Source organism: Styela clava, chromosome 5 (genome assembly GCF_964204865.1).
Source record: "Styela clava chromosome 5, kaStyClav1.hap1.2, whole genome shotgun sequence".
In the NCBI taxonomy this organism is placed as follows: Eukaryota; Metazoa; Chordata; class Ascidiacea; order Stolidobranchia; family Styelidae; genus Styela; species Styela clava.
Window position 1 is genome coordinate 17,891,077 of NC_135254.1, and position 27,013 is coordinate 17,918,089.

Consider the following 27,013-nt stretch of genomic DNA (forward strand, 5'->3'; position numbering starts at 1 on the left):
CCCACGTCCATTCTGTTTCAACATATTTTTTTAATAGCGAGTAACGTTGAAAAAGCTGCCTCACATTCGTAAGTTGTTGCAAATGAAATGAGTATTTTAGTACCATCTTAGCGACACCGGGATAGGACGGTGCCACCGTGGTTTTTCTTTCCTCCAGAACTATCACAGCAAAAATTAATCTCACATGTGAATCATTATATCGAAATCTATTCCTTGCGGCCAGGGGGGGCATTCTTAAATAACCTCCAAAAATACACAATCAGATGCACACGCCTTCCATAAACAATACGCTCTGATTTACCATACTTGGCTCTTTAACCAACGTTTGTTACGTAATAATTTCTTCAGTAGAGCGTGACGTGCTTTGAAGAAACACTGTAAAAACATGACATCAAAATTTACATGAAATTAAAGTGCTTCTGTGCCGAGGTTAAAGTTGTCTCGCGGTCCCCTTAAGATCGCTTCACGGACCCCTGAGCGACCGCGGACCCTAGTTTGAGAACCAATGCGCTAGACCAGGGTGGTCCAAGGTTGACCGCCTCGCGGGCCACACTATTATTTTTGTATTGTTCGCGGTCCACAACAGTGCCAAGAATAGGTGAACAGTGTAATACAAAACAAACACGTTTACTGTCCAAACACATTGATCATTATTTGTCATTTATCAAGCTAAAACATGCAAAAACCACCAAAAAACTCAATAAAACTTGCAAATATCTTACTAAATCTACATTTACTACAGAAGGTGTCATAAGGAGAAATTGCCGTTTCAGACTCTCACCGACCCAACTTACAGAGATATTAAGCAAGCGGTATTTTCCATCCCATTATCCAGTCAGAAATCTGTTTGAATTCGTCAGCTTTCTTTTCAAACCCATGTTTACACAATAACTGCAAATTGATTGATTGCCGAATTTTATCGAATTTGGAAGGGTAATTACTAAACTTTCTTACGTATAGGCAGCATTTTTTGTAATACGGTTTAGCCTGGTTGTAAAAAACCATCCGACAGGAATTGTATTCTTCGGCTATAACATTACTATTTAGTTATCAGGCATATCTGACCTAGGCTAATAGATTCCTCATTCAATTTTTAGTTTTCTATGGAGTCTATTTTGTTAGCAGATATTCACGACTAAAAAGATAGAAAGCTAATAAACTATTTAGACTAGCCAAGCACATTATTCAACTTTGCAGTAATCAATTCATTGACACTAGTGATATAACAATATGTCAAAAGATTTTTCTGGTTATTTTTATGGCGAAACAACACCAAATGCGATTTTTTGTTTAAATTCCCGCAAATGCGCCGCGGGCCACAGATAATGAAGCGGCGGGCCACATGTGGTCCGCGGGCCTGGGTTTGGACCACCCTGCGCTAGACTAACTCCCAATCCTTCCTCAATGCCTTTGCACTAGTGGACCCGTATGCGTATAATGTTAGGATGTTGTAGCAGGAATAAAAATAGCTTGAATTACATAATACAGTGATAATGAATAAAAACCAATTTAATCGACTGAATTAAGCATAAAATGTGAAATCTATTCATTAATAAGAAGAAAATTATTATTATTGAAGTCATGGTTATCTTTAGTAATGGTATCAAAATGTGTCGTTCACCAGTTGTAGCATTTGCAAAGAAAACCCACTAAATATATGCAGATGAAACTAGGTGATTTGATTACATGACCATGGCTGGTTGTCGTTTGACTTGTTGTTGCAACCACACATTCTTTAACTGGAGGAATGTATGGACTTGTAATATTAACTGGTACAAATGCCTGAACGATCTGAAATACAAGGACAAAATTTGCTTAAATAATCACATACGACACACTCCTCAACCAAATTGTTTTCAAAAAGTTAATATAGTTTATTTTTCCAAATTTGTAACGCTTCTGGTATATACAGGTTAAAATCAAATCAAAATTGAGGATTTCTAATTGAACAATGCAACTCAGCTAATTTTTTGTGGCCCTAAATTTTTCAAATAATTTCTTATAATATTTACATCGAAACTTACTGATTTAGTTTGGTTTGCTGGAACGCACAACTCCACGTGTCGTGCTGAGTTATAAAAACTTTCAAAGTTTGTGATGTTTTGCTGATTCCAGTCGAGCTGCAATAAATAATGTAATTTTCACATATTTTGTTTATATTCTTAAATTTGGAAATGAAGAATTATCTGTTTTAGTTCAATTCAAGAGTCTTCCTGCACAGGTATGTAAGTGTGCAGCAAGACTCTTGAATTTAATAGAATCTTCACTTCATTTTCACTCTTGTTATACGCATACGGATCCACCAGCGCAAATGCATAAAGCAAGGAAAGGTAGTTAGTTTCACGTAACCCCAACTGTTAGTTATTTCTGTTTTAGATATGGGAATATTACACGCATTGGGGTTTGCACCGCGCATGCCTCACTTACCTGTACTCTCTTCTCAACGGGTAAATCCAGCGTTAAATCAATCCTCCATCCTATTTCATTCCCAATGATAACCGAATTTCTTTAGGAGCAATCAAGACTGCCATGGATGCTTACAAATAAGTACTAACAAAGCGTAATATAATTTGTTGCATGATTTAATGAAACTATTATCCGTAATCGGCTAAGAAATACAGAACAATGTCCCCCCGTTCTGCAATTAGGCGAGAGGCGGGACAGGATGTGTGTGACAGATGAAAATACTTTATACTGTACTAATTATATTACAGTAAGCTGTCTCTAATCTTACTTCGCTCATGTATTCTAAAAGCGTATTTCCGGCGACATCTTCTGGTCCAGTCAGGATGTAATGAGAAAGATGATCTCCGGCAGTGTTGTTTTTCCTGCAATAGTCAATTTTTTATGAGAATGCAGCTATTCTCAAAATTCAAACCATGATTGTGGACAAAAAGTGGATCTATGGATCCTTTTTGTATCATGTTGTTGTTGTTTGTATTCTTCTCTTGTTTTGAAATAATCGCTTTTTTTATAAACTACTGGACCAATTGCTTTTAAAGGATTGTTGTTGTCGCCAGAAAGCAATTACTTTTCTTATTGGCTCTGTGGGATTCGTTTTTTACTTCGAAGATTTTCGAATATTCGAAAATTAAAATCGCACTCAGCGATCCAATGCTTGTTGTAGGATACAGGTAGCGGTACTGTAAAAAATTTTATGATACAGTTGTGACTCGAGTCAATTGGTATTTTGATTCAAACTCAGATCGGACTTATGAATCATCATCGACATTGGGTACCATGAAAACTAGGATGATCCGCCGTACCGAATCCTGGGGCAGATAGTGGTAAGTTACGGTAGTTGTTCCACCGTTTCAGCGTCGTTCAGAATAGTAGGGGAGTGTGGATAAAAAGTTTCGTTTTGGACTCCGTGTCCTTATATTTAAGCTTAGGTCTATTGATATATATGAATAAATTGATCTTACTTTTTTATCTGTTTTAGATCAATTCCTAAGTATGGCCACGAAACGTATTGAGTGACAGTTGATAGGCAAAAAGATAAATCAAATTTTGGATAGTATGATACAAATGCAACACACATCTCTTCCGTAGTACCATATCCTCCCTACAAAGAACAAATGCAAAATTTCAGCATTAGAGTAAATATTTATAATTTTTTGAAAAACTACCGTCGTCAATTCAAGTGTAATAAGATAAATAATGTTGGATTTTGAAATTGTAATTGTAAATATTAAAAAATAGTATACCAGTTTGGATTGCTTGACGTGTTGAGGCAGTATAATATAGGAGGAATTATTACATTGAATGACTGGTTGTTTTACGTAATAACTAACCTCCGTCATTACTGTTCGACCCTTTGTGGTATAATCACATTCTATTTGTAAAGAGTCTGTACTTTTCACGATAATCCCTGGATTGAAATGTCGTGCTTCTTGATAATTGAAATCGTAATTCTCATCATTGCCTAAGTACGGAAGCTCAACGCCATTTCTGTACAAAACAATTACATTCAGAACTCTACCCGTGCCATGATAGGATAGAATTTGAAAGGTTCGACTTCATCGATGTAATATAGAGTTGCATCGGATAGCAGTAATAAGAGGTGACCTGATGTTCAGACGACACAACATGAACCAAGAGAATCAAAAGTAATAAACAATTGATTCTAAGTCAGTTTTCGAAAAATACGATCGGGAGTAATCAATGAGCAGTAGTTCGCGAATTAGTAATTAGCAGAGGCAATTGGGTTGCTTTTTCAAATAGATCAACTACTCTACCTCATGTGTCTCAATCTTAATTTCCTCCCAGCAAGATGAGTATGCAGAACAACACTGAACACAGTAACGTTATTAACCCCGGAGTCAACCATTCTCTAAATAGGAAATATTAGTGATTTGTAACTGCAGTCTTTACTTGGTACAATAAAAATTCTTATTATTAAATTCGGTAACCTATTTCTTACATTAGCGATACATGCGTCAGAACAATGTCCTATGCTCTTAAAACTCTCCGCACCAGGGGGGATGAAATGCTGAAGACTATTAACTAAATTTCCGATTTCAATGATGCCAATTTCATATTTCCTCAATGTTGAAGTGTAAGTAAATCTGATTCCAGAACTGTCACGTACTCCTAAAATTAAAAAGCGTGTCCCATCATTGCTCAGTCGGTGTATAAATGATAAAAGTGAAGACATTGAAGTATTACGTAAAATAACAAGAAAGCAATACTCGAGTCTATGGACACGAAAGCCGAAACGATGTGGTATTAAATTATTTACAGTGCCGGTAGTCTGACTATCAGATAGCTGAATGAGATCGCGGAACCGCAACTCGGTGCACAATTATTATTTTTGATGGCGTCATCAGACAAAGCTACGTGAAAAAACAATCTACAGAAACCACAAGAAATTTTAAAAATAATTAAAGTAATAGCATTCTAGAGACAACAACAATCTTAAACCGCTGAAAATTTCTGGCAGCTGGCCCTGTGTTTAACGAGGAAAGCAATTTTTTCACAACAAAAACAATAATGAGAATACTTATAGCAAAGCAATCCATATTTATGCATCATATTTATAACAGGCCAATACCATTCAGAATGTACAAACAAAACATTTCAACCTAGTATATCTGCCAAAAAAAGTTTTTTTTCGGAGGTCAAGTAGTTCTCTATCCATCGTAAAAGTTGATTTAGATTCATCTTTATTAAATTATTGACTGTAGGAAACATAATAAAGTTTGAATGTGTGGTAAATATGTAACTGAATATACTTTACGGACAGATGAATTTACCAGATATCACATTCGGATTATCGTAGTGTGTTTCCATCTGTATGTACACTGGATCTCCCGGTCCGCCCACAGATAAGCCAGCTTCTTCTGGGTATACCATTTCCTGAAAACGACCAGATTTACAAATCTATCTATGATGTCATCAGATATGATTAAATATTTATATAATGAATATATATGTGAAATGGTGACAAATAAAATTATATATTGTGTGTTACCTGACTTATTATTTCATAGTTCACAAAACAGACAAAAACTACAATATATATGCACGACTGGGTATACGCAAAAAGTGTTTGGAATCATAATAACTACACGGAAACGCTATATATGTTATGGGTATTTGAGATGTTTATAGCGTTATTCAACTGATCAATTATTAAATGGTTTTTGATACCAAACTGCCAAGCAAAAAAATCGATAAACAGTAGGCCTACTTAAATACGTTACCTCTGCTCCAACTGCCCATTCAAGAATGATAACCGAGCAAGTGGCAAAATGAGCCATATTTGATGAGTAACAACGGGCGTCATGTTCCAGTTCTGTTTCGTTCTGAAATTGATTTCAAAAAATTTGTAAAAAATAACATTAATACAAAGTATTATATTCATATAATCCATGATATGAATAAGGTTTTATGGTGCTATAAGCCTATAATATTATCCTAACTTATACATAATTAAATAAATAATACGCTGAATGACAAATAGCGATCGACACTGTTCTCAAAGAGATAACTTTGAAATTGCCTAAATATTTCCCAAAACGTAAATGATGTGATATATCGCTTCTTTATTAAACGAAAAGACGGAAGGATGAAAATTTAAATGAATAAATAAGTCACCGCTAGCATGTCTCCACATCTGTAAATAATTATGTGATGTACGTAGAGTTCATTTCCAGTTTGGATGATCGGTTCCCACTGTAGAGTAAAATGAAAAAAAAGTGAACATGTATGAAAATGTATAAAAAGCGGTAAATATTGACAAAATTGAAACTGGCCATTCTACATAGTAGATTGTAAAAACTCAATATCAACAAAAGTTATGAAACTTATAGGTTCCATGTATTACTTATAAATATATATATATATATTCGAAGATTGACCCCTGAGTGAACGAATTGCTAACTAAGCATTAAATAAATATATATAGACATTTTAAAATTATTCTCTTTATTGGAAGATTGACCACTGAGTGAACGAATGCTGACAAAGCATTAAATATATATAAACGTTTTAAGAAATCTTTACTGAAATACTAGTTATGTTTGTCGTTTGTCATTGTTGATAATTCTGGCTAATATAATCGGAGTTTGAAAAATTAACCTCATCTTTAAATGAACATTTCCTTTCTCGCGGTATCAAGACAGTTATAAGTAATGACACGTTACTAAAGTTAAGAGACATAACCAATTCTCTATAACAGTGAAAAATATTTATGGTGCACTGAGTAAGGGTAAAACGATACGATATGGTCCAAATTGTGGCACGTACCCTTGACATTTTACAAAACGGTAAATATACCTGGTTTGTAATCCAAGTTTCACCCATCGATTCTAATGTGTCGGAAATTATTGCAGTGGATTCCACGGATAATCGACACAAGAATCGATTTCTCTATTCTTAGTAATAACGCGTTGAAGTCTAATTGGCATACTAAATAAATAATGATGGTAATACCTTAACAATATGCTGTTTTCCACCAAAATCCGGAAGCTTATAGAGTTTGCAATTGTAATACGTATATTCTGATGGAATGGTAAATTCTGTTGCAAGAACCTCAAACGTGTTGTAGTCAGGCCCGACTGGCAGTCCGTTTTGAGCTCTGGAAGATTGCAGAAAAAACATGCTTTGCACTCCTGAATTGAAATAATTACATTCAGTATCTAGGAAGTCTTACAGCAAATTTTAGGCATGAGTAATTTGGAGAGCTTTGGGGAATATATATAAATTCAGAATTCACAGATACGTTTCACTGGAATACAAACATGGCTTCTGACGAGGAAAGTCAATTCTATTAGACAATAAATTATAATTTTTTTTTACAACGGATATCGCACAAAGTAATTGATGTATTGGGTTATAATAGTGATCCACGATGATTTCCCCTACTTCTGCTATAAATAAATCTTCTATTAACGTTAAAATAAATAGCTTATAAATGTTTGCCTCTTTTGTGGTTGATTCACTTATTTTTACACACGGGATACTTAAGCGTAGCACCGTAGCCTAATTCATATTGCATCGCTATGACGCTGAAATTGCACAACACAACAAAACTATGCAAGTATGAACAATACCTCTTTTGTTTCCATGATAATCACCGGGAGCAAGATCGTCTCCTGGTGGATCATTGTCGCCATATGCCCAAATTAATTTTTCCGTATTTGACTACATTTAGAAACGGAACAATTACATTTATAGTTTACATTTATAGTTACATTTATTATTTATATCGTGTAACGATCAATATTTTCCCATTTCACTGATAGTCATACCACGGGTCATTTAACATCTATTATGACGTCAACCAGATGTCACGTGCCCAGAGACCGCGTTTTACGGACTCAGACTCAAGGCCAGTTCGTTGTTTCAGGCTGCGCTTTGCATTTGGTAGCGCCTTTCTAGTTTAGATTTTAGGTCAGAGTAGTGTTTAGATTTCTGAATTTTCTTTACCGTCAAGGATTGTCTATTTTAAGCTTATTATTGAATAGTAAACTGCTTTTTCACTTGGTCTATGTTAATCAAGCATGTTTGTCCTACAGAGGTAGACTTGTTGTTGGTAACCCCAAAATTCTTTGAATGTACGACATTCTGCGTACAGATTTAAGCTTATTCGCGCGTAATTGTTGTCGTATTGTCGTTTGTTCCTCAAGAATTGAATTACAGGAACCGAATTAATCATATTGGAATAAACTTCATACATTACAAGTCGGTAGCAATCATATTGGAGTATTAGATTGGACGAAGGAATTTACGAATACAGCCAGCTACATAGTCTACAGGCCGACCATCTCGGTCGAAACGTACTTGTCGCCTTCACAGCTTATCAGGTTAAAGTGTATCATTTACATATTCTAATATTAAAATATAAGAATAAAGTTTTGTACCGTAATCTCTCTATCATAACCACTCTCGCAGGCAGCAATCTGACGTGAAAATTTATACATTGTCCACCCATTCGATTCTGCACCTCCCAGTACTTCAATATTTTGTTTAGGGTCAAGAGGTGGGTAAGTGTTAGATGAATCTCCATGCCTGTCCTGCAAAAAAAAGTTTCATGTAAAATTTGATATAGATACCAATGGGGCATTTTCAAAATTAAGTTAACTGAGTTTCTCTCATATTTAATTCAATACTTTATTACAAACGTTTTTATATTTATTTTTTATATTATATTTTATCTTATAATTAAGTCATAATTTTTCAGCCACTTAGGAAATATTTGAATAAGTATTGTATAGGAAAATACAAAAGTGTCCTATTAAGCCAAATATACATTGCAGTGTATATACCGTCACTGTAGGAATTCCATTTGTCACCCATCCTACAATTATATCAGATGCTGTCATAGCTCCGTTTGGTGAAAATCCGATTCCAATCCATCCCGTTGTCTGTCCAATCACCTGAAAGAGAATAATTAGTAACAAACTAAATAAATTGATAAAATATATGACTATGTTCATTGTGTTTATAGCAAACATATTGGTTTAATTAATGGCAGAAATACCAGACACAGAGATCAAGTTTATGAAAAAAAGATAACTTTTAAATCGTACAAATCACATATATATACCCTCACTGTAATTGAAACATTTTTTGTTTTTTGAATTCAAAACTAAGCCATATAACATCATTTAATTTATTCAAGAATGAACTTAATTTTAACAATACTTGCTTCAAAAGTAATATGAATGTCATCAAATTTCCAATACAATAAAATGTTCCCAGATTGCAACGTTGCAGAATGTGTATAACTCTCACTTGGACTCATTTTACTCTGTACACCCGCCGCCAATACCGCGATACATGTATAAAAAAGCACTAACTGTACCATTCTATGCGTCAACGTCTATTATATAATCAAAATTAAATAAAAACATATTTTTTTGCATCTTGTTTATGTATGGAGATTTTTTGTAGTTTTAGCCACACCTCGTACATCGACGGTGAAGATGCATAGATGAGATAACACTTGCACATTCGAATAGTTATTACTTATCGATTTCAATCGGTAAGTATGTTGATAGGTATTTGTTTGTCTGTATGTCTGTTTGTTTGTCTGTTAGATGCACGCGATATCTCACGAAAGCGAGATTGAGATTTTGCATGTGCATTCATCTTATCTCGGACCAGAAGCCTATTGATATTGGGCAAATTATGTCGTATAATTAGCGAGTTATTGATTAATTAGTGATGGGGCACAAGGTGTCACTATGGAGTGGGAGCGCTGTTTTGGGGATCCCCTACTTTCGATCGATAAGTCTTCGGTCTCTGACCGATATTCTCGTTGAAATATTGAATAGTAGTTACAATAGAGAGTATGAATTATTATGTGTCAATTTTTCAAATCATCGTAGCATGATGCTCATACGCGGCTGCTTTTGAGAAGAAAGAAGATCGCTGTATTTCGTTGCCCATATCAAAATCTCAGCATGTAACGGGCATAAGAAATTGGCAAGTAATATGGGGTCAGTATTCAGTCAGTGGAAGTTTGTGATTCTACTAGTAGTTATCATTGTATTTAAAGTTGAGGCCACGTAAATTGAGATCGATTAAAAACGGATTCTGAAAAATGAGCAGCATCTCTTTTGAGAAAAATGAAAATATTTACTACTCCAATTATATTCACCATCTGCACATTTCGGATAACTTAGTACCAGAGTTTTTGTTCAATAAACAAATTTATAGTATAGATAGATGTTTAGGATAAGATTTGATACCTGACTAATGCAATGCTGTAAAATAAAGTACCAGCAGATAAACGTGACATCCCGTGTATCTGTAGATGTATAAATTAGAGTAGCCTAGTGGATTTTTTCCATCTTTTGAATAGGATTTTTATAATAAGAAAGTCTTCTTCTGGTTGTGGCTTTGATTGAAGGCGTGCACCACGAGGAGAAAGTCTTCATAATAAAAGGATAGATTGTTTAGAGGTTGTAAACCGTGGACAAAGTTCACGCGCACAACATGCAGGCAGCGCGTGGCATAGCTGTGAAGTACACGACATCAAACTCATGGGATCTCAAATTGATCAACGTAACTGAGCGCCAATAAATTTCCGGTGTTATATTTTTAACCGGTAATGAGGTACTGATATATACCGCATTTGCTCGTTTTGAAGCCCAGGCCGATATTTTTAAATTAAACTCACTAACCGGGCCCTTATTCAAGCACGGGCGCTTGTTATTTTTAAAGTAAAATTATACACAAAAATTTTTGAAGACAAATATTTCACGGCATTAATCCTTTTTCCATGTCATTTTATTTACGTCAAACGCAAATTATTCACGTCTTAAGAGTAATTCCCTCATATTACCCGTAGTTTATATTATTAACAAGAAACAACAAATCAAAAGAAGAAAAGTTTTGCGACGCCCTATCAATATTGAAACGACCCACTTGGGCGTCGCGACGGTAATCAATGCTATCTGTTGTGTAATTCGACGCATAAGGCGTGGGTGTTATCTACCAGCGCTTAAAATTCAACAGCGTTGTGACAAAGGCGCTTCTTATTTCCTATTGTTCTCTACCACTGAAAATTCAGCTTTTATATCGGGTGGGTATTCAAACGGGCCCTTATTAATCAATATCGGGCGGTAAAACGAGCATATACGGTACTTGCATATAGGCTATCCATATATCATGTAACACACTATTACCAATTGTATGGACCCCATTTTATATTAATACTTAACAGTCTTCCAAACTATTATATCTATCTAACATGAAATATAGCATGGATACTACTTCTTATGCTCAGTTTAACGCAATGTTTCTGAGCCTGGGTTTGATCGAACCCCCTGGGGTTTGGTGAAGCTGTTCCAGGGGTTTGACGAAGATACTCTGGAATTTTATTTTTATTTCTTCTACTCATGTAACCTTATACCTCACCACAGATATCCAAACTATCACATTTAGCTTAGTTTCGCACAGATGTAAGTTTTATTGACTTTTCCCCGACCCGTGACTTTTGAAATAGTCTTCGTATTCTTTACTCTTGCAAATTTTTTTATGCCTGTCATGATAGTGTTTATAAGTGCTGTCAACTGTTTCAAACCATCCTTTTTTAAACATTATTTAGCCATATGACGCTTACAGGTGCTGGCAGATAATTTATTCCAGTTTATAGCAGCGTTTGCGATACTAATTCGGTAATACTGCAACTAAACTAAAGCTATTCGGAAGACGTATTGACAATTAAGTTATTTAATTTAGTATAAACACAACAATACGCCATTGATATTGTCTGTCCGTTAGATATAACGTTTACATTGGTAGGATTCGAAATTAAAAAAAAAAAAAAAGGTTCTGTTTTACATTAAACTCATTTCCAAAAGATGTTTCCACATTATAGAAATTGTAAATATGTCACTACAAACATTATATATCATCATGACACGCTTTATATGAATCTAAAACGTAATTTTCGTAGTCGTAAGCTGCCCTTTACGCTACCCTTTTGCTTTGGCCGACTAACGACTAAAACAAAAAAGGGAAACGGGTTTGCTGATTATCACGAGGTTTCTAGAACCTCTTAAACCCCATAACTGGTCATATACTGTATTAGTATATGTAGTAGCCTACTCTTCCGCTCGCATCCTGTTAGCTTCATGACATGCAAGTAATGTAAAATCGTATACTATCGATATAAATAATTACCCAAGAGTTGATCTAAGAGTTTACCCAAAAGTTGACATAAGAGTTAACTAGGTAAGGTGGTTTGCACTATGGCATACTTTATTATATATTTGTCAGCATTTCACTAGCAGTACTCCCGCTATGTTGTTTGTATTGCGTCAATTTTGCTTATAAATAGTATCTGTATAGCAGATATCCTATTTGGATATATGATTTGACTGTGTTGTCAATTTTAAATATTTTTGATGTCTTTCAATAGAGTTAAATAAAATTGGGTGCCTTGATATGGTTAAACTTTCCTTTTATCTGACCCAACGAGATATATTCTTGTTGAAAACATTTACCATAAAACAAGCAGGGGTATGAATAAGTATATTTTTACAAATATCATGTTCAAAATTTTTTTAAAATTCAGTCGTTCGATCTTAAATCATTTTCAAATCATCAATATTCATTGAGATTTTACACTAAATTTTATACGCCATGAGTTATTTATACTGGCTTTAAAGGTAGATTTCCGTTGTTTATCGTTTGCATAAATTTAACTTACTATGAATTTATGAATTTCGACCTAGCAAAAATCGACCGCAACTGGTTTATTGCCGTTGATGACACCGCCATGGGAAATTGTAATTTTGCTATTTGAACATAAGGCATGGTGAGTTAGTTACTCGCTCTACTTTTGTACAGCTCTACTTTTGGACTTCAAGTGACACAACTATGACAAATATCAGTATCTTTGAATATCATTTGTCAGACTGGGTGTACGATAAACTTATTACCCGCGGCAGTACATTTTCTATTCTATGTGTATGGTGATTTCTCCATGACGAGCAAGAATGATTTGCCGTCGAACACATTTCCCAATGACAAAATGATAGAAAACGGTGGACAAAGTAATCATGTATTCAAAATAGCGCCATAGCAATTCTTGCGGTATCTAAGAATCTTGCCAGAAGTGTTTTTACCAAATGGGAAATTAACATTAATCAAAATACTATATCTCTTCGAGTATTGAGTATTGCCACCATGGTAAAAACAATTTTTTAAATTAAACTTACTGATTTTTACTGCATGAAAGGCGGTGGAAGGTTGGATTTAATCCAAGTACATTTTAATTTCGTTTTCTGACATCTTAGTATGTCTTGACGATGATCAAGGTATGTCTGCTTGAGGAAGTATCATGTGCTTGCTGATCTTATTCGCAGAAAACAGGCTAAACACGCGATTGGAAATATATTATGTGTTAGTAAATTTTCACGCAATAAAGAGTCCTGTAAGAATCTTGGATGAAAATGCCAAATACTTCATTTATTATACTTCAATACTTGTTATATATTATCGGCCGTTAATCTAGAAACATCTTTTTACTCAACTTCCTCACTAAGCTATTGTAGCGAATGTGAAATTTAACTATGGATTTAAATGTATTTAACCATTTGCATAACAGAATGTCAAATTTAAGAAAATATGGCATTTTAGCCTGATGATGATTTATCGGGGCAAAGACTTTACTCTTTATTCAGAACTTTTTTATAGTGGCCGATCTGTGACGGGTTTCTGGCCTCCAATCGAAAATATTGATTTTTTTCATGTTTACGCTAATTTGGATTGCAACAGTATAACTGGTATTGAGGCTTAAGTGTATATAATGTGATCCTGGAGCTTCTGTCCCTATATGGTCCTCTCTGGACACGCCCTTTTTAGTTTCAAATTAATTGGTTGCTAAACTACAAATATAGAGGAAAATGAAAAACTTTATACCTACTTGGAAAATATTCAAACTCTTACGAAACCCACTTATGATTGTAACTTGTGTACAAATTGCTAATCAGAAAACCCTCGCATGATAGGAGAAATTAGTCAAGCCCTGTGCTCTGGAACTGGCAGAATTAATTTTGTGATAAACTAGAGTCAGGAAAATTCATCTGGCATCTCTACTGTTAACTGTGTGTGCATTTTATGCACGACCTGACATTTTTGCATGACCTAATACAGAATCACGATTTTTTACAGTTGGCGATTGGCAAACTAAAAGGGGTCCACAAACAAAAACGCTGAGAAACACTGGTATATATAGGTATTTTAACTCATTTCTCAAATTAGTTGAAATAATAACAACATGTCATTTTAGCACGACAGGAACACGCATTCCTATCTCGTTACTGCTAACATTTCAAGTCAACTCATCGAACAACCCCTGAATCTTCCTCCCTGTGGTTGGTAGCAGAAACGTGAAATACAAGAACTAATGGGTTTTTTTCGATCCGGTTTCCCTATTACGAAACTGGAATAAAGTTCATAATTGAGAACAGTGATTCACAATCATATGTAGATGAAACATGCAAAATAATGCAGTTGTCTAGTTTATAAAATTATAAGCTTGTTTTAATTTTGTTATGCAAACTTGCTACTGACGATCTCTCTTTCATCCTCGTCGGTTCTATTGTTTATTCTACTGTTTAATACTAATGAATACGAAAGAATAAATTTATGTCGATTACTTAGTCAGGGGGGAAAACTGGTGTAAAGAATGTGATACTGACATTGAGGCTTTGTATGGCATGCGCGAATGGTGCAATATGAGAGTTTCGTTACTATATTATTTTTTAAGAAAAGGATATTTTCCAATCAATATTACAAAGGCGATTTGAAAGCCACGGTTTAATGTATTGGAAAGAACAATATTATATATAGAAAACAGATGAATATATTGATGTGTCTTCTGAATAATTTGTTATCTACAGAATTATATTGTGTGGATATTAAGTTTCTTATAATTTTGAAGGTATTTTTATCTCGTGAGTTTCAGAGACGTTCAAACCATGATAATTAAAATCAGTCAAATCGGTATTCAATTAATTAGGGGTGTGTAACATTTAATACAGGAGGGACAGATACAAATATCTAGGGAAAACCGCAAGCCGCACCGTTACTTAACATATGTTTTCTAAGAGTTGTAGGCGCAAAATTTTTTGGTTTTGATCTTATGACATGCGTAGGTCGCTTCGCACAAGCTAGCTGTTGAGGAAAGGTCAGCATCCTGCGGGCTATATCCGGCCTTTGGAATAAAATAATCCGGCCCGCGATACTTCACTTCAAGTTTAGCGACAAATCGGCGCCTGCAAATTTCCCCCATAATTTAGTTTTATAATCTACGCTCGAGGAGCAGATTATTAGACACAGAGTAGACCTATTGATCGTTTTGTTATTATGTTGTTGTTCTTCATTAATTCTTCTTCTTCTTATCGTTAGGAAAAATAGCATTTCTCTTTAATTACTCGACCAATTGCTTTGGCATTTTCAGTGGTCAAATCTTCAGTGGACTGTATTTTTCGCTGGGAGGCCATTACTTTTTTAATTTCAAATATTTCTCTGGGCTCTATGAGATTCGTTTTTATATGCTATGACGCCCCCGAAATGTGTGCATTTTGTGGCGGTTGCACAAACACATGTCTACTCTGCATTAGAGAAATCGATGCATTGTATTGTTGGTATCTATTAAAAATTACCAACAGCGTGCAAAATGTACCAAATTATTTGAAAGAAATTAAATCGATTGGGGAACAAACATTCACATTTTTATAGGACATTTAGTAACCGAAATCATATTAATACTTCTATATCATACTGAAAGGCTCAATTGTATATGAATTCAAGACTGTTCCGCCTAAGATATATATATTTATATCACTATATTATTGACGTCGGTGACATGATTGACATCTTCCCTTATTTTGATACGAAACAGCGACAATCGTACTTACGAACCCGATCGGATAAAATGCATGATGATATTTGTTTAATAAACATTTGATTGAACAGGATGATATTTGTTTAAAAAATATTCAAACACGCCAAACACAGAACATAATATGTTGCAAATATATTTGAAAATGAGAAAACTGAAATGTTTATTTCAAATTGTGTTACCTATTTGTCATGTTGATTCGTAAATTGATGATTTACAAAATATTTTTAAAATTTTAAAGTAATTTTTTTTTGTTGAATTCTAAATGTTTCTTGAGGAGAGTTTTTATACAAACAAATTGATATGTTTGAACTTAAGCATAAAATAAGAAATCTATGTAGGTAACAGTAAAAAGAAATGATCACTGTTGTACAAATTCTTTTAAGATGTATCGTATATAGACGTCTAATTGTTGAAGTACAGATGGATACAAATCATCAAGATTATATAGCTAATCCGAGACGATTTGACGATGTGACCATGGCTAGTTGTAGTAAGTGAAGTGGTCGTTTGACTTGTCGAGGTAACCACACATTCTTTAACTGGGGGGATGTAAGGACTTGTAATATTGATTGGAACAAATGTCTGAGCAATCTGGAATGCAAAATAAAACTGTGCTTAAATCGTCTATGAACACACTCCTGCATCGAATTTCATTTCTCATAACGTATTCAATATCTATAATATTGGCTGAATTTCTGAATTTAAAATTTCTTGTGTCGTGAAGTGTAATAGTCATTGTTTTTTATGAATTTAATAAAACTTACTGTTTGACTTATATTCGACGGGATACACAAACCCTGTTGTGGTGCTGAGTTATAGAAACTTTCAAAGTTTGTGATGTTTTGTTGGTTCCAATCGAGCTGCAATGAAAATATCAATATGCTATTGTACCAATTTATAGATTTCTTCTTATAGGAATATCACAAGCATCCTAGATCTCCGGGCAAAGATGTACCATGTGCACATTATAAGGGGGCTTTGCCTACTTGCTCTTTTCGACTGTTGAAGGCTGCATGAAGCCTAATCTTTTTTGCCTTGATGTTTTTAGCGTCACATGCTCAGATTTATGACCTTATAGTAGTTATTTGGACCACCAGATCTGGGTTTTGTCTTTTATTTTATCATGCTTGTAATCCTTTCGAGGATGATTATTTGGATGCAATTATTCAGCAATCGTGTTGTGAGTCTCGTTGAACTTAATGTAGTTACTCCAGGGCATTTGGTGGAAAACTATTTATTATCACCTCTCTTTTCCTATTGTTTTCACTCGTATGTTCACGCTATAAATTGGACTATTAAAACTCTCTTCCCTGCTAAAAGTGAATTATAGACGAGCACCTTATTTATCCCAGGTGATAATCTGGCTATAGGTTCTTAACTTAATGTTTTTGGGATGTCTAAAGTATTCCAGAGTGGTCCGCCGTTACAACGGCGTTGAAGTGTTTGTTTATCCTTGGTCCATGCATGATCAGAGCTTCCTCATAATCGCGCCTGTGCAAGTTACGGTTGTGCGACAAGTTTGTCATTGCTTTTTTGTCTTTTCCTTGGCAGTGGAGATGACATATTATGCGTAAATTTGCGCTTAAATTACTCTTAAAAAAATCGATGCGTATAAAAAAATCATATTTCATATGTTCGTATGTATATTTGTCATTTTATCATAGTGTGATTTTTTTTGAGCGCAAATGTGTCGAAATTTATAAATATAACTACTTTGTGTTTACTTGGCAGGAAAAGTAATTTGACGGTGCAAGCGAACATCCTTTAGCACGCGAAACACAAAGAAACAATTCCAGACTTTTTAGATTACTACGCGCTTAGCGAGTAATTGACAAGCTCTGATTTTCAATTCAAAAACACGCGCCAGATTTAGTTTACGAGTTCTATTTTGCACTCTTTTGAAAGGCGACGTAATGCGCTTCACGTTTCGCGTGTATTCACCCCAGAGCTCAAATTGAAAAAACTTTTTCTCAGAAAATTTTTGAATTTCTCTCTTACCAACGCAATGGTAAGAGAGAGAGAGACGTTCAACGTATTTCAAACGTCGACGTATTTCAAAGGACAGTTGCCAGATTCTGTTCAATGCAAGCTTTTCAGAAAATGAGTCAATTATGAGTTTCAAAATGGGCTCAGATTGGCAGTAAATAAAAGGTTCAGGCCTAAGTTGATTCATTGCTATTGTTTCCTGGATTCATATGTTTGTTCAACTTTCAACGTCATTAGAGGTGCCATATAAAAGTATAATCAAACTGGACCGGTACATTCTGTGGGTATACACACGATATTTCTTAACGCTCAACGAACGCTGAATCTACGGAAAAACAAAATTTTTAAGTCTAAATTTTCCATATTGGCATGGGCGGGCAAGGAACAACATTATGGATTTGATTCGTACTCTCACAAAAATTGAATGCCGACAAAGCGTGATTTTTAGATGAAAATACTATAACATTTCCCAATACTTCAGATTAGCTATACTCACCTCGTTCATATATTCCAAGAGCGTCTTTCCTGCAACTTCCGTAGGTCCGGACAAGTTGAAATGAGACAGACGATCTCCAACAGTGTTATCAATCCTGCAGAATATTGCTTATTATAGTCTGTGGATACTTTCAAAATACAAACTAAATCTCATATATGAATGAATTGGTCTTACTTCTGTATCTTTGATAAGTCAATTCCTAAGTATGGCCAGGAATCGAACAGACTCACAGTTGATATACAGTAAGATAAATCAATTTTTGGATAGTACGCAACAAACGCCATGCACATTTCTTGCATAGTACCAAGTCCTCCCTACGAAAAAAAAACAAAATTTCAACAATAAAATAAATAATTCTACAAGAAACATATTTCACAAACAAATTACAAATATTTCAACGTCGTTGTTGCGATCGGAAAAAAGTAATATTTAGTAGCATCTAGGGCCGATTTTATACGATGAGAGAGAGGCGCCAGGCCAGTGATGGTGAACTTTTTTTAATGATTGTGTCAAAAATTATATTTTTACTACGGAAAAGAAGACTGTCGGTCATAGATATTTAATCAATGAGAAACTTGCTGCATCATGTTTTCTGCGATTTTATGTTTCTGGGGTTAGTTTTGAGCAGCACTCATATCAGGACAGAGGCGATATCTGATACTCGATTTTATGGAATTTACTGCGAAATTGAATTGAATGCGAAAACCTAAATTCGCTTGCATATAAATCACTGTAATGTTTGTATCTTTTGCATTTATTTTTGACTTGGCTGATCACCGAAAAAAAAACGATGGGCTACTTTTTGACCCGCGGGTCAATGGTTCGCCACGATGTTATTTGTTGGGCCCCTGTTTAGCAATGAATATGATGCATGAAGAATCATCATGGCGTTTTAATAGGTTAGTATTGATAAATATCGGTATTATCTCATATTTAAAAAAAATACAGGCATAAACATACTAAAAACTGTTCAAATATTCATTATATTATATTTTTTACGGTTAAAGGGCAGAGCGTTTATAATTTAGACAAATTAATTTATTTGCCTGTATTTAATATTTTATTAACCTTTAAAGCAGAGGTACTCAACTTCCCAAATGAACGGTCCGCATTTAACCACGAAAGATGTGACGGGCCGCAGAATATTATTGTCATGTATTTATTCTATTTAATTTATTTATAAGTCCGATACTGATGTTTAATATGCTTCTTGTATTCATTTTTATGCATTCTAAAACGTAGTTAATGGATAGAATTCTTAAGTTTGCAGTGACAACTTTTCCCTTAGCAAGAACTGTGACAGAATTTGACAACATAGAAAAAATATATTTATATTCAACAACAAGAATGTTTTACAATTTATTTATCCTATTGTAAAGCGCATTTCCGAAGATAGATAGAGGAAGCGATGAGCAAGCTAAGTAACTCAATTTTTACGTAACAATACGTAATTCATCTGTTTTCTGTGATGACACATTCCATAGTCTCATTGTGCGCTGCTAGAGACGAGAAGAATGATACCGAATTGAAAAATCGTTTATATTCGTTACGCCGCAGATATCGTGATATATGTTTGGGTTCATCAAATATCATTGCGGGCCGCAAAATATGCATCGACGGGCGCGGGTTAAGAACCCTTGCTTTAAAGAGTGAATATTTGGTACGAAAACTATGAACCTGATTAAAAAATTGAAGACATATAAGTTTCATGATATTTTAAACCAGCTTTGATCTCGAAGCCTTTTCAAATTACAAGATTGAATGTCGAGGTCACCTGATGCTTAAAAGGGCATACCTTGCCCAATGGTAAATTCGGCCTTTCTCTTGAAATTACTGGACCAAATACTTTAAAATGTTCAGTGGTAAACAATTTTTGTCGGCTCCATACGATTCGCTTCATGACGTCATCAAAATTAAAAATTGCGCACCTTGTGGCGGTTCCGCATTCGCGTGCGTTACGATCTTGTGAAAAGGCGTTTAAGACTGCGGTACCGTTAGTCTACGGTGAAAGATTGCATAACCGTACTACTTCGTTGTGGTATTAGTGTCCATATATTTAAATGTTGCTTTCTTGTTTCAATAATCATTGAATATCGTTTATATGAATTAACTAACCTCTGTCATTACTGTTCGACCTTTTGTGTTATAATCACATTCCATTTGTAAATAATCAGTACTTTTGATATTTACTCCTGGGTTGAAATATCTTGCTTCTTGATAATTGAAATCGTAATTCTCATCATTGCCCAAGTAAGGAAGTTCAACGCCATCTCTAAACGAAAGCACGGTACATTATTTTTAGGAAAAGTTAAATTTAAAGAATTTTTAAAATGTAAGAATCGTTCTAGATCCTGAAAATATAACATACTAGACAGCAAAAGCAATGTTTAAATGTCACCAATGTATATTTAAGGGGGAACAGAAAACTATCGGATGCGCTCTGTACGTCAAATATCACAATTTTCTGACTTACACAACATGAATTGGAAATATCCAATATAATAAATATTTAAAACATATTTTCAAACCGCTTCTAAAAAAATTTGAACAGATCAATTCACTGAAAAAGGATGGCATGAATTAGCAATTGAAAAAAATTAAATAATTTTTGCAAATTGATAAATCAAGCTACCTAATATGTCTCAATCTCAATTTTCTTCCCGCAAGATGAGAATGAAGAACTACACTGAACGCAGTAACGTTGCTAAGTCCAGATGCCGCCATTCTCTAAAAAATTAAAATCAATTATTTTCGGGCTATTCTAGAAATGAAACTCGTTGACTTGTGACTTACATTTGCAACACATGGTCAGTACAATGTCCAATGCTGAGGAAACTCTCTACACCAGGAGGGATTAAATGCTGAAGACCATTAACCATATTTCCGACCTGAATAATGCCAATTTCATATTGTCTCAATGTCGAAGTGTAAGTGAATCGAATTCCAGAACTGTCGCGCACACCTAAAAATAAAACAGTTGGCCACGTAAGTATGCCATTCGTATTTAAATAAGAAATAAATTAATCAGTCTTTGCGTTTTTTTATGAATAACAAAGCTTTTGAGCATATTGAGCCAATATTACTCAGAATGCATTTTATAAAACATTTCAAAAAATATTCTCTGTTCGAGAAAGTTTGAAACTTTTAGTTTGGAAAGCATTTAGTTTTTTCTTTTCTAATTTTGTTTAGTTGTGATTATATTAGAAAATAGTTTCAGGACAATATAAATATTATACAAGAAAAATACAGTAAATATGGAAGGAAATTTCGTGCAATTAAAATTTACTCATTCATTAATCCGATCAATGAATCCATATTTATTTTCTATTTTATTATTTTAGTGGTGACAAAAAGTATAATATGTCTCAAATATACTCCAAGCATGTCTACGAATTTTTAACCTGATAATATATTTGGATTATCGTAGTGTGTTTCCAACTGTATGTACACTGGATTTTCTGGTCCACCGACAGGAAAACCAGCTTCCTCGGGGTATATCATTGCCTAAAATATGTTTCAATTTGCATCTCTTTTTAATATGGTAATACAGAAACTATGAAGACCATGATAAAGTAAATGGATTTACTAGGTATAATTCAATATACTTTCAAAAAATGTAGAAACTCTAAAATCCTCACTCATATTTCATAAACACATTACAACAAAAAAAATATATCTGTTCAATAGTTCAGGCGTAAAAGTGTTTGGATCCTTAAATGCAGCAAAATGTTACCTGATTGCAGATTGATGTGGTTTTAATAATGGTAATAATTTGACTGAAGTTATATTTAATAAAAATATTCTTGATATCCAATTCCGAAAAAAAATATAGAGTAGTTAACTTGTTACCCCTGCTCCAACTGCCCATTCAAGAATGATAACCGAGCAAGTGGCAAAATGAGCCATATTTGATGAATAACAACGGGCATCCTGTCCGAGTTCAGATTCGTTCTGAAAATAAATTTAACAAAATTGGTAATTAAATTATACTATTGCGCCATATTTTATACACACCATTCACGAAAATAATTGTATAGTAATTAATATGTATAATTATAGATTTGTTTTATTTGATAAAAAAATTTTTTAAAATGAAAGGGAATCTAAAGCGCTTTCCTAAAACTACTTTAAGTTTAAAATGTCTCACCTGTAGCATGTCACCACATCTGTAAACAATCATGTGATGTACGTGGAGTTCATTTCCAGCTTGAATAATCGGTTCCCACTGCAAAGTAGAAAAAACATTTACGGCATGTAAACATGTATCGGATCACATCGAGAATATGACAACATTGATCCTTTAGTAACTAAAGTTTAGTTGAAACAAGCGCAAAAATTCAAAGTGAGCAATAGTAACGTTTGCAATACCTTAACAATATGCTGTTTTCCACCAAAATCCGGAAGCTTATAAAGTTTGCAATTGTAATATGTATCTTCTGATGGGATAGTAAATTCTGTTGCCAGAACCTCAAACGTGCTGTATACAGGTCCGACTGGAAGACCAGTTGGAACTCCGGAAGATTGCAGAAAAAACATGCTTTCTACCCCTGTAATGAAATAATTATACTCAGTTACTATAGGAAGTTCAACAACAAATAATAATGGGGAAAAAATTATTATATTGTTAACGAGAATCATCGACAAAGACTTTTATACGCATGGACTGGGTGGAGCGATATGATCATGTGATCCCCAACATCAGCTCAAGCCAAGCTCGCACTTCACAGTATTAGTATTAGTTCACAGCAGAAGAAATTGAATAATACAAAGCGGTTACATTTACGCAATCAGTTTTAGTGAATCTTACTAAATACCAAATAAATTCAAGTGTATACGTTCGCATTTTCAGATTGATATAATTAAGAATATGAGCATATGCCGAAATTAAATATTTTTTGCTATAATATACTTTAACAATTTTTGACAATAGATGTATTTTTAGTTAATGATAGTAGAAAATGATTGTAACTCTGAATACTGTAGATCTTCTCGCCTTATATTATTTATTTTTGCTACTACTGCTCACGTTTAAGCCACACCCGTTTACTTAGAACGATCGATTGCTCATGATGTTTGTCTTGACACAATAACGTCTTGATGTTTGTCTTGACACTCAAAATATTATATAAGTTACCACAATGATCAAGAATTTTTAAATGCGTTAAGGAGCGCCTCACTACTTTTCAAAACTTTCGTGATTCACGCAATTTATCATTTTTGGTATTGCACGATTTTGTGTAATGTTTATATAATGTCAAGTTAAACAATAGTTCAAATCTTTAAATAAACAAGGAAGCTCTAAGTAAATACTTTTACATAGATTTATGCCCCACTTTCCAAAACTGAAATAAGCATAAATGGCACAAAGGTTGCTATCACATGATCGAGAAATGATGTTTTCAATATTATCTCTTATAAATAGTCTTACTAGGAAGAAATATTGGGACGGAGTTTAAACATTAAATGAAAAACCTAATACCTCTTCTTGTTCCATGGTAATCACCCGTGACAAGATCTGTTCCTGTAGGATCGGCGTCGCCATATGCCCAAATTAATTTTTCTGTGTTTGACTACATTTAAAAACAGGATAATAACAGTCAAAAAATAGGTACAATGATATTAAATACCAACTCTCTATAATAACAATTTGTACCGTGATCTCTCTATCATAAGCACTCTCACAGGCAGCAATCTGACGTGAAAATTTATACATTGTCCACCCATTTGATTCTGCACCTCCCAGTACTTCAATATTTTGTTCAGGGTCAAGAGGTGGGTAGGTGTTCGATGAACCTCCGTGTCTGTCCTGCAAATTGATTAATATAATCATGGTCTATAGTTATACTATACTATACAAAATGATTTGTTGAAACAACAAGTTTGAAGAGTTTTTTTTTTATTTGGATGCATTATTTTATTACAAATGTTTTTATATTAATTTTTGGTTATTATATCAATCTCAACATCGTAGTTATCTTATCATTTGAGAATAAGTAGTAAAACGCGAAGCGTGTAATTTATAAAATAAAATATTGAACGGTACATACCGTCACTGTAGGAATTCCATTTTTCACCCATCCTACAATTATATCGGATGCTGTCATAGCTCCGTTTGGAGAGAATCCGATTCCAATCCATCCCGTTGTCTGTCCAATCACCTGCAAAACATTAATTAGTAATGAACTAAATATGACTTCGACTTAGGCGGTTATTACAATTGAAACAAACACACAGAAAAATTGAGTTTTTGTGCTACAAAATATGTTTAACTGATAAATTCAGATATACCACAGTTGCGCTTGCTACATTTAGAAGAAAAACACATTCTCAAATTTAATATCAATTATTATGATGCCAATCAATAATTTTCAAGATTAAATTTCAGTTTCATTCATACTTGCCTCGAAAGTAATATGAGTGTCATTGAATTTCCAATACAATAAAATGTTTCCAGATCTCAACGTTGCAGAGTGCGTGTAACTCTCACTCGGACTCATTTGACTCTCCACGCCCACCGCTAACATCACCATACATATATAAAAAAGCATCCTTTGTATCATTTTAAGCCGAGATGTATTTTAACATATCAAATAAAGAGTAAACAAAATCATTTGTTGCATCTTGTGTATATCATCTGTTGAGATTCTATAGAACTTTCCCAGTCAAGTCTGTTATCGTGTTAAGGCGTTTTATCACCAGTCGATGAAACCACAACTTGTATATTGACGATAAAATAAATTTAGAATAACATGTGTACTACATGTAATACCAGATGTTCTCATAATTAGTATAAATTGATGTGCGAAGGTTAATTGTGATATAGCTTTTGACATGAGTGCTCTTAAAAGCCTAGTTTCATTTACCCATTAGTTTTTTGTGGCTCTTCATTGCAATTGCAGTTAATTTTCTTTAAATGACGATCCTAATTGAACTATAGAAACAACCTTAGTCATACCTTTATGCGAATCATTTTTCACAAAAGCAAAACTACTAAATTTTTGTCTGCAATAAATACGTTCCAAATCGTGATTCACCATTCACTCCAAACGATAGAGTTTTCTATAGATTAACGCATTGAATGAGGTATATCGATATTTTCTACTCTGTACATATAATGTATACAAAAACTAAATTTTTTTTTATTAAACCTAAACTAGTTCACCTTAATTAATAACTCTGCTCAATGTAAGAAACAAGTTCCGACATCCTATACCATTAAAGCGTACTTCAAGAATATGTGGGAGTATTCGATTTATCTTCTGTATAAACATGCGATTTTTGTGATAAAAAGGGTTTTGAGATTTTTTTACCCCGATTGTTTACCCAAAATTTCATTGTCTACGATTACCAATCACGAGGTATTTTCACGTGATTCTTGTTGTAAAGGTATGTTGCAAGAAAAGGAGAAAGTCCCATTTCACGGGGTTTGTTTCTCCGGTTGAATGGATTCGAACACGTAGTTTTATTATTTAAAATGCACGTGATTTTTTTTTTTATCTATTTGTTAACATTTATGAACTAATTCAATAATTTTGTTTCACGTATCACATATATCTCCACAGTACACCCAAAGTATCTTATACCACATTTTGAGAAATGAACTTTTTTTTTTATCTTTTTTTACTATGGACATGGGGTCATCTATTGGTCGGGGTTTCAATGCTGTATACCTGTTTTAGTTTTGACTATAGATAGTGCCTCATAACCCGCCAGCCAGCCCAATCAAATCTAATATTGGTTGCAAAATATGGCAATTCAGCGTAGTTTACATTCCAGATAAACTACTATCCTATAAAATAACTATTCCAACAGTGTGTCTGAGTTCACCACTAGACTAATTTGTCTATGGTCTAATAGAAATCAACAGTTTTGTAATTATATATATATATCTTTGCAGGCTCGAAAGCGGACTAAAGGTCCATATCAACCCGGATTGAAGACATTTGAAATGAAAAATAACTTCATTAATTAATACAGAGCAGTCCCACTCGTGATACTCATTACAAAAGTCTATTCCGGACTAAAACCACATTCTGTATTCGCTGTATAATGAAAAGAGAAAATTATTATTTTGCAATAAAACAAATTTGAACAACAAATAGTAAAACGTATAGAAATTGGTGACATCAAGGACATGGTTTCGAATATAAGATCGTGAATCCACAAACGTAGCTAGGCAACAGCAAGGTAATATTTCCACATATGCATGTTCTAATCCAAGAGTCGAATATGTTTAAATACTATCAAACACCTATCAATTTTACTACTGTTATGAAACTTACTACACTTTAAAGATTATTTTTCTCGCCCGTATTGGATTTTCTTTTATACAATTCAGAAAATAAAAAACAATTAGCAAACTATCGCACATGAAATCCTCTAGCCTCTGGAATGTTTCTTTTGGGATTTTCTCAACCAAAAAGGTTAAAAATAACTGGGCTACAGTGTATTTTAGCAACCTCTCTCATTTCACTAAATGTCATATATTTGGGATTGGAGGAGCAGCATATAGAGCGTTGTACCGTAGAAATAGTAAAAATGGTCTCATCACGGGTTATCAGTCTTATCCTACTTTCCCCCAAATTCAGCAATTTGTTATCTAGTGTCAACGCCAATAAAGAAATGTAAAATGACCGTCCAGTAGCGTTGTACAAAAGGGT

General features: G+C 34.0%; 2 protein-coding genes across 2 annotated transcripts; both read right to left on the bottom strand.

Annotated features, from left to right (window-relative positions):
- Positions 1-643: 643 nt before the first annotated feature.
- Positions 644-20,513, bottom strand: LOC120344772 (DBH-like monooxygenase protein 1 homolog). Its single transcript, XM_078113163.1, has 17 exons — positions 20,469-20,513; positions 18,528-18,667; positions 18,354-18,447; positions 8,772-8,882; positions 8,367-8,519; positions 7,557-7,647; positions 6,937-7,115; positions 6,100-6,177; positions 5,706-5,807; positions 5,256-5,358; positions 4,424-4,593; positions 4,239-4,333; positions 3,795-3,951; positions 3,426-3,565; positions 2,735-2,828; positions 2,025-2,120; positions 644-1,791 (listed from the first exon to the last, which is right to left on the bottom strand). The coding sequence occupies exons 1-17, from the start codon at positions 20,511-20,513 to the stop codon at positions 1,618-1,620; spliced, it is 2,022 nt and encodes a 673-aa protein (XP_077969289.1). The 3' UTR covers positions 644-1,617.
- On the bottom strand, positions 20,488-24,936 carry LOC120344045 (DBH-like monooxygenase protein 1 homolog). Its single transcript, XM_039413130.2, has 11 exons — positions 24,755-24,936; positions 24,401-24,511; positions 24,007-24,159; positions 23,833-23,923; positions 22,722-22,900; positions 22,501-22,578; positions 22,203-22,304; positions 21,755-21,857; positions 21,147-21,315; positions 20,986-21,080; positions 20,488-20,625 (listed from the first exon to the last, which is right to left on the bottom strand). The coding sequence occupies exons 1-10, from the start codon at positions 24,911-24,913 to the stop codon at positions 21,035-21,037; spliced, it is 1,191 nt and encodes a 396-aa protein (XP_039269064.2). The 5' UTR covers positions 24,914-24,936; the 3' UTR covers positions 20,488-20,625; positions 20,986-21,034.
- Between the last annotated feature and the right edge of the window lie 2,077 nt (positions 24,937-27,013).

What these genes read in the sequence shown, in the direction of transcription:
- LOC120344772 (XM_078113163.1), bottom strand. Translation starts at nt 20,513, where the DNA reads ATGGAATGTGATTATAACACAAAAGGTCGAACAGTAATGACAGAG. An exon ending in TCTTGGAATATATGAACGAG is followed by an intron (nt 8,883 to 18,353) that starts GTGAGTATAGCT and finishes ATTCTCTTTCAG; the next exon opens with GTGATTGGACAGACAACGGG. An exon ending in AATGGGCAGTTGGAGCAGAG is followed by an intron (nt 5,359 to 5,705) that starts GTAACGTATTTA and finishes GGTCGTTTTCAG; the next exon opens with GAAATGGTATACCCAGAAGA.
- LOC120344045 (XM_039413130.2), bottom strand. Translation starts at nt 24,913, where the DNA reads ATGATACAAAGGATGCTTTTTTATATATGTATGGTGATGTTAGCGGTG. An exon ending in TTACCATGGAACAAGAAGAG is followed by an intron (nt 22,901 to 23,832) that starts GTATTAGGTTTT and finishes ATTTCATTACAG; the next exon opens with GGGTAGAAAGCATGTTTTTT. An exon ending in GATGTGGTGACATGCTACAG is followed by an intron (nt 22,305 to 22,500) that starts GTGAGACATTTT and finishes ATTTATTTTCAG; the next exon opens with AACGAATCTGAACTCGGACA.